General features: G+C 70.2%; 1 protein-coding gene across 1 annotated transcript in view; it reads left to right on the forward strand.

Moving 5' to 3' along the window:
* Nucleotides 1-2646: 2646 nt before the first annotated feature.
* Nucleotides 2647-7893, forward strand: part of ISYNA1 (inositol-3-phosphate synthase 1) — a 5867-nt gene continuing 620 nt past the window's right edge. The window contains exons 1-11 of the mRNA XM_071451581.1: nucleotides 2647-2900; nucleotides 3762-3886; nucleotides 3967-4128; nucleotides 4523-4652; nucleotides 4726-4919; nucleotides 5020-5169; nucleotides 5447-5662; nucleotides 5740-5904; nucleotides 5981-6094; nucleotides 6183-6400; nucleotides 7709-7891. Coding sequence (XP_071307682.1) covers nucleotides 3773-3886; nucleotides 3967-4128; nucleotides 4523-4652; nucleotides 4726-4919; nucleotides 5020-5169; nucleotides 5447-5662; nucleotides 5740-5904; nucleotides 5981-6094; nucleotides 6183-6400; nucleotides 7709-7891 — 1646 coding nt within the window. The 5' untranslated portion in view covers nucleotides 2647-2900; nucleotides 3762-3772. The remainder of the gene's footprint in view (nucleotides 2901-3761; nucleotides 3887-3966; nucleotides 4129-4522; nucleotides 4653-4725; nucleotides 4920-5019; nucleotides 5170-5446; nucleotides 5663-5739; nucleotides 5905-5980; nucleotides 6095-6182; nucleotides 6401-7708; nucleotides 7892-7893) is intronic.

Consider the following 7893-nt stretch of genomic DNA (forward strand, 5'->3'; position numbering starts at 1 on the left):
GGGGCGCTGAGCGGCTCCAAGGCCGGCTCTGCCCCGCGGGGACGCTCGCACAGGAAGGGTCCCCATCCCCTCCCAGCTTTCCTGGGGAATTCCTCCCAACCGCTGGCAGCTCCGGCGCTGCCCGGGGTCACGCATTGAGCTCATTAACTCGGAGCTGCCCCAGTGGAAATTTACTGGCTGCGTTCGCCGTGCCAGAGCCAGCCGGGCTCCCGCCGCCGCCGCCGCCTCCTTATCGGCCCCGCCGGGAGCCGGGGCCGCCGCACCGGGAGCATCCCCGCTCTCCGCGCCCTCCGGGCTGGCAAAACCCGGCGGCCGCAGGCTCGGGAGGAGCCCTGGCCTCTGATAATTCACCGATAACTCGGGTCACACTTGGGAAAAGTCACTTTGCATCGCATCGTGCGCAAACCGCCCCTAATCTGGGGTCACGCAGGCGTGGGAAGGCCCTGGCCAGGTTTTAGGGGTGCTGGAAACCGATGACAGCGCTGTGGGTTTTTTCCTCCCGTGGTTTTTATTTTCCCCATGGGTTTTTTCCCCTGTGGATTTTTCCCCCGTGGGTTTTTTCCCTGGGCACCTTTCAGTGCTCGTGGCTCGTTTACAGGAGGAAGCTCATTAGAATAATTTGTCCTCGCCACGGTCCGATGGCGCTGGTCCCTCTCCCAGAGCAGCTGCTGCGCCTCCAGCGCCGGGCACGACCCCCAAAATCACCCCCTGCTCCCCCCCTTGCAGGCGTGGGCCCGACCTTGGGCACGCAGCGCCGGGAGGGCGATGGCACAGGGAGAGGGAGGAGGATGAGGAGCTGCCAGCAGGGATATAATGAAGGGCCAGGGCTTGGGATTGTGTTACACGAGGGGAAAAAACCCAACTGTGGAGGAAGGAAAACGTGGCAAGGGAATGCTGGGGCTGCTGCGAGGCACAAATCCGGGCTTGGCGGGGTCGGCCTCGACCTGTTGTGAGAGGGGGGGACAGAGGCAGGACCCCCCAGCCGAGCCCGTCCAGCGCTCCCAGCATCTCCGGCTGCCGCGGGAGCAGCCCCTGAACCTGCTTAGAATGAAGTTTGGGAGCCCCCGGGGGGGCTGCGTGGCCTGGAAACGCATCCCGGGGCTGGGGCGGGGGGTCCGCAGGGAGCGGGGGGTGGGCTCCATTGCTGGCCCAGCGGGGCCGGTCGCTATGGCTCCGCTGCGGCTCCGCTGGCCCCCGGCCAGCCCCCGGCAGCTGGGGAGCGAAGGCGCTGGGCGGCCGGCCCGGGCTCCCGGCCCATGGACGCGTTGGGCGAGCGGGAACAAGGGAGCCCCGCTCATGCGGTGCCGAGCGTGGGAGGAGTGGGAAGGGAGTGGGGGAAGGAACAATGGTGGGAGTTATGGGAGGGGGGCGAAAAAAAAAAAAAAAAGTAAAAAAATAAGGGGGAAAAAAAAAAGAGGAAAGCAGTGGAAAAATACCAGTTCTGGGCCCCTGGCAGCGCTGCCCGGACCCTCCCCGCCCCAGGATTATTGTACAAAGAAATGTTATTTTTGTTTCAATAATTTGCTGAGGCACTGGCATTCCAGCGCGGGGCTCGTTTTGTCCTCCAGCCCGGCACCAAGGGATCATTGTTCCTCCATGGCCAAGGGGCCGGACGCGGCCCCCCGGCACCGCCGTGCCCTCCACCGCCGCCTCTCCCCGCGGCCGCCCGGCCGCAGGTGCCCTCCGGGGTCGGTCCCGGTGGGTCCCGTCCCGCTGCGTGCCGGAGGCTGGGTGGCGATGGCAGCGAGCCCCGAGGAGCGGGGTGGGTGGCGGAGGAGGGCAGAGCTGTCCTCGCCGTGTCTGCGGGGAGCGAGGGTGGGGAGGGGGCCGGGGCGTTGCTGCGGCTCCGGGGGCCCCTTTGAAGCGGGGCGGGCCATTGAAAGGCAGCGGGACCCCGGGGGCCGCCAGCGGGGGGGCGGCCACGACCCCTTTCTCTGCCCGGGCCCGCGCGGGGGTGCGGCCCCACACGGGCTCGGTGCCCCCCGGGGCGGACGGGGCTCCGCGGCGAGTCCGCCCTGCGGGCTCCGGGCTGCCGGGGCTGCCGGGGCTGCCGGGGCTGCCGAGATCCGGGCCGGGGGCTCGGGGCTGCCGTGACTTTTTGGGGTATCGGTGCCAGGGGCTCTGGGGTGCCCGTGACCTCCGGGGTGCCCACGCCGGGGGCAGCAGCGAGCGGGATAACAGCGGCTGCGGGGTGCCGGGGTGCCCCTGCCCGGGCAGCGCGGTGCCGGTGCCGGTGCCGGTGCCGGTGCCGGTGCCGGTGCCGGTGCCGGTGCCGGGCTGGCAGCCCCGTGGGAGCGGCGCCGTGGGAAGGCGCCCGCGGGTCCCGGGCGCAGGAAGCCGCCGGCCCGGGGCTCTCAATGGCCGGAAGGCGGCGGCGGGACCCCCGGTCCTGGCCCGGGACCGGCCCCGGCGACACTTCCCCTTCCCGGGTCAGCGGCCGCTTCCCCCTCCCGCCCCCCTGCCCCGGTACGAGCGGCCGGCGAGGTCCGGGGAGCCCCGCACGTGCCCCGGGACCGGGGGTCGGGGGGGGGGGGGGGGTCCGGGGGGTCCGGGGCTGCCGGTACCCGTGGGCACGTGCGGGGGGGCGGGGCCGGGCGGGGGCGGGGCCGGGGCGGGGCCGCGGAGCCGATTAAGCGGCGGGAGCCGGGGCGGCCGCAGCGCGATCGCATCGTCCCCGCGGGGCAGCACCGGACACCGGGCACGGGACACCGGACACTGAGCACCGGACACTGAACACCGGACACCGGCTGTCGGCACTGGGCACCGAGCACCGGGCACAGGGTACCGCCACCGGACAACGGGCACCGGGCACAACCACTGGCACCGGACACCGGGCACCGGCACCGATACAGACTCAGACCCCGGCTCCGGCTCCTGCGCGCCCGGCGCGGCCCGGTCCGGTGAGTGCCCGCGGCGGGGCGGGACTGACCCCGGAGCGGTTCGGGTTTGCGGGTCCGTGTCCCCCCCGCCACCCCCGGGCGCTGGGACAGCGCTGTCCCCAAGTGCCCTTTCCCCCGGAGAGGACCGTCCTTGTTCCCACGTCTCCTGTGCCACCCCGGGGTGCAGGGACCGCCTCTGTCCCCGTGTCCCCTCTGCCACCCCGGGCAGTCCTGGTCGCGATGTCCCCTGGGACAGCTCTGGGAGTGGGAACAGCGCTGGTCCCCACGTCCCCTGCCCCATCTGTCACCCCAGGGAATAGGGACCGCCCCTGTCACCAAATTCTCTGCATGCCTGGGAGCTGGGACAGCCTCTGTCCCTACGTCCCCTGCACGCTCTGACACCCTCAGCAGCAGGGACACCCCTGCTGTCCCCTGTGCGCCACCCCAGGGTGCGGGGTTGTCCCCACGTCACCTGGACGCGACCTCTGTCACCCCCAGGGATCGAGGGAAGACACAATTCCCCCCACAGTGTCCCCTGCACCCCCAGCCCCCCGGCGTGCAGGGACACCCTCGTCCCCTGGGAGCATCCCTGGTCCCCGCTGTGCCACCCCCAGCGAGGTGACACCAGGACGGTCCCTGCCTGCCCCGAGCAGGACCGTGACCCCCCGGGCCCTCTGGGGCGAGGCTGCGCCCCCCAAACCGCCCCTGGCCCCGACCCGGGTGGGAAGGGGCCGCAGTGACCGTCCCAGCGCCACCACCACCCCGCAGGGCAGGGAGCCAAGGTCCCCACGGGCGGCACAGCCACGTCCCAGCAGGGCGGAGGGCCCGGGGAGGGCCGGGGGGGTGGCCCGGCGTGCTGACACCCATTTCCTGCCATTGCAGCTCCAGGAACAATGGCAGAGCCATTCCTCGTGGAGAGCCCCAACGTCACCTACAGCAAGGACTTCATCGAGGCCAAGTACACCTACAGCACCGTGCACGTCTGCAAGGAGAACGGCGTCACCAAGGTGGGCAGGGGCTCCGGGGGGGCTCGGGGGGGCTCCGCTCGTCCCCGCTGTCCCCAGCTGTGCCCTCTCTCTGTCCCCAGGTGCGGCCGTGCTCCACCCGCTTCACCTTCCGCACCGGCCGGCAGGTGCCGCGCCTGGGGGTGATGCTGGTGGGCTGGGGGGGCAACAACGGCACCACGGTGACAGCGGCCGTGCTGGCCAACAGGCTGGGGCTCTCCTGGATGACCAAGACGGGCCGCAAGGTGGGTGTCCCCAGCCAGGTGGGTGTCCCCAGCCAGGTGGGTGTCCCCAGCCAGGTGGGTGTCCCCAGAGTGACCTCAGTGGCATGGGAGTCCTCAATGTGACCCCAGCGATGTGGGTGTCCTCAGTGTGACCCCTGCACCCACATCCCTGGGGTGTCCTCAGTGTGACCCCTGCAAGGGCCACGTCCCTGGGGTGTCCCCAGAAGGACCCCGGTGATGTCCTGGGACCTGGGGTCATCCCACAGGGCTGGGGACACCCAGCTCAGCTGCCCTGGTGTCCCGCACCCCAATCCCCTCCCTGCCCCTGCAGAGGGGCTCTGCAGCCCCAGCCCCACTCTGGGGGTGCAGGGACCCCTCTGCCCCCCAGGCCTCATCCCTGCCTGTCCCATCCCAGACAGCCAACTACTACGGCTCCCTGCTGCAAGCCTCCACCGTGTGCCTGGGCACCGGCCCCTCGGGTGATGTCTATGTGCCCTTCCGGGACCTGCTGCCCATGGTGCACCCCAACGACATCGTCTTCGACGGTAGGTGGGGCACGGGGGGGCCCCCCGGCGGCGCGGGGCGCCCCGAGCGCCTGGGTCACCCCGTGTCCCCCAGGCTGGGACATCTCCTCGCTGAACCTGGCCGAGGCCATGCGGCGGGCGGAGGTGCTGGAGTGGCCGCTGCAGGAGCAGCTCTGGCCGCACATGGAGAAGATGAAGCCCCGTCCCTCCATCTACATCCCCGAGTTCATCGCCGCCAACCAGGAGGAGCGGGCGGACAACGTCCTGCGCGGCCCCATGGCCCAGCAGGTCCGGCCGGGCGGGGCAGGGGAGGGGACAAGGGACACGGGGGAGGGGACGAGGGACACGGGTCCTGACGCGTCCCCCACCCCGCCTCGGCCGTGCCCAGGTGGAGCAGATCCGCAGGGACATCCGAGACTTCAAGGAGAGCAGCGGCGTGGACAAAGTCATCGTCCTGTGGACGGCCAACACGGAGAGGTTCTGTGACATCGTGCCGGGGCTCAACGACACCGCCGACAACCTGCTGAGGGCCATCGAGGTCAGGGGGCGGCCGGGGAGGGTGGCACCGTGGGGAGGGGGACACCGTGGGGATGGTGACACTCTCGGGAGGGTGACTCTGTGGGGATGGCGACACTGTGGGGATGGTGACACTCTCAGGATGGTGGCACCGTGGGGATGGTGACACTCTCGGGAGGGTGACTCTGTGGGGATGGTGACACTCTTGGGAGGGTGACACTCTTGGGAGGGTGACACCGTCGGGATGGTGACACTCTCGGGATGGTGACGGCGCCCTGAGCCGCCCCGTGTCCCCGCAGCGAGGCCTGGAGGTGTCGCCGTCCACGCTGTTCGCCGTTGCCAGCATCCTGGAGGGCTGTGCCTACATCAACGGCTCCCCCCAGAACACCTTCGTGCCCGGGGCTGTGGAATTGGCCGCCCAGCGCCGCGTCTTCATCGGCGGCGACGACTTCAAGTCGGGGCAGACCAAGCTCAAGTCGGTGCTGGTGGATTTCCTGGTGGGCGCCGGGCTCAAGGTAGGTGGGGGCTCAATGGGGGCCCGTCCCCACCTGCAGGGGACAGGGGGTGACCTCCCCGCGTGCCCCCTGCCCAGACCAAGTCCATCGTGAGCTACAACCACCTGGGGAACAACGATGGGAAGAACCTGTCGGCGCCGCAGCAGTTCCGCTCCAAGGAGATCTCCAAGAGCAACGTGGTGGACGACACGGTCCAGGCCAACCCCGTCCTCTACGGCCCCCAGGACAAGCCCGACCACTGCGTGAGTGGGGGGCCCTGGGGGGGTCACACGCACACCCGGGGTGGCAGCGGGGCTGACGGGGCCGTGGCTTTGGCAGGTGGTGATCAAGTACGTGCCCTACGTGGGGGACAGCAAGCGGGCGCTGGACGAGTACACGTCCGAGATCATGATGGGCGGCACCAACACCATCGTCATCCACAACACCTGCGAGGTGCGTGCAGGCCCCCGCGGCGTCCCCGGGGCGTCCCCGGGGTGTCCCCTCGGTGCCACGGCGGCCGCTGACCCCTGGCTGCCCGCAGGACTCGCTGCTGGCCAGCCCCATCATCCTGGACCTGGCCATCCTGACGGAGCTGTGCCAGCGCATCTCCTTCTGCACCGAGGCCGACCCCGAGTTCCAGGGCTTCCACAGCGTCCTGTCCATCCTCGCCTTCCTCTGCAAGGCCCCGCTGGTGCCCGAGGGCTCCCCCGTGGTCAACGCTCTGTTCCGCCAGCGCAGCTGCATCGAGAACATCCTGAGGTACCCGGGGGCCACCGAGTGCCGCCAGCCCCGTGCCCGCAGGGGCACCCACGGGGTGCAGGGGCTCCCAGGGTGGGGTACCCAGGGTGCCGGGGGGTCCCAGTGCCCACCAGGGGGTGTCCAGATCCGGGGGGTGCTGGAGGCCAAGGCCTGGGGTGCCCGGGGCTGGGGGTGGCTCCCAGTGGCACCAGTGGGTTCCAGTAGGTGCTGGTGACAGTCCCAGTGCCCAGAGGCCCTGGAGATGCCCAGCACCAAGGTCCCAGCTCAGGTGGGTCCCCATTTCCCAGTCACGGGGTGCCCAAGGGGAGCAAGGTCCCGGTGCCCAGGGTGTCCCAGCACAGAGACCCTGGCACCCAGCGGGTCCCTGATGCCCCAGGGGATGCCCAAAACCAGTGGATCCCAGTAACCAAACCTTGGGGTTCCCAGTGCCAGTGACCCCCAAACCTTGGGGCTCCCAGTGCCTGGGGCTGCCCAACTCCAGTGGGTGCCAAATCCCACAGGTCTGAGCACCAGTGGGGTCCCTGCTCCCATTCCTGCTGCTCCCAGTGCCCAACACCTGGAGGGGCCACACTCTGGTGTCACCCAGTTCCCAAAGCTCATCACCCAGTGCCTGAACACCCATCCCAAACCCCCCAGTGCCTGAACACCCATCCCAACACCCCCAGTGCCTGAACACCCATCCCAAACCCCCCAGTGCCTGAACACCCATCCCAAACCCCCCAGTGCCTGAACACCCATCCCAACACCCCCAGTGCCTGAACACCCATCCCAAACCCCCCACACCCATCTCCTCATGTCCCCCACCCTCCAAGCCCCCTCCCCATGTCCCCCACCCCTCCCCTGCCCATCTCCCTGTGTCCCCCACCCTCCAAGCCCCCTCCCTGTGTCCCCCATCCCTCCCGTTCCCACCTCCCCGTGTCCCTCACCCCTCCCATGCCCATCTCCCCATGTCCCCCATCCCTCCCAAGCCCCCTCCCCATGTCCCCCATCCCTCCCATGCCCATCTCCCCATGTCCCCCATCCCTCCCGTTCCCACTTCCCCGTGTCCCCCACCCCTCCCGTTCCCATCTCCCCATGTCCCCAACCCTCCAAGCCCCCTCCCCATGTCCCCCATCCCTCCCAAGCCCATCTCCCCATGTCCCTCACCCCCCCCAAGCCCCCTCCCCATGTCCCCCATCCCTCCCATGCCCACCTCCCCATGTCCCCCATCCCTCCCCTGCCCATCTCCCCATGTCCCCCGCCCCTCCCCAGCCCCGTGCCACCCCCCCATGCCCGTGGGTGCCCCCCTGACCCTCTGTGTGCCCGCAGGGCCTGCCTGGGGCTGCCCCCCCAGAACCACATGCAGCTGGAGCACAAGATGCAGCGGCCGAGCCCCAAGCGCGCCTGTCCCGGGGGGGCCGCGTGCCCCCTGGTGCCCAAGAAGAGCCCCCCGGTGCCCACCCAGCTCAACGGGCACCCCCCCTGCGCCCCCCGGGCGCCCCGCGCCCCCCTGC

The sequence above is a fragment of the Agelaius tricolor genome, unplaced genomic scaffold, assembly GCF_023055355.1.
Source record: "Agelaius tricolor isolate 1412-34295 unplaced genomic scaffold, bAgeTri1.0.p SCAF_33, whole genome shotgun sequence".
In the NCBI taxonomy this organism is placed as follows: Eukaryota; Metazoa; Chordata; class Aves; order Passeriformes; family Icteridae; genus Agelaius; species Agelaius tricolor.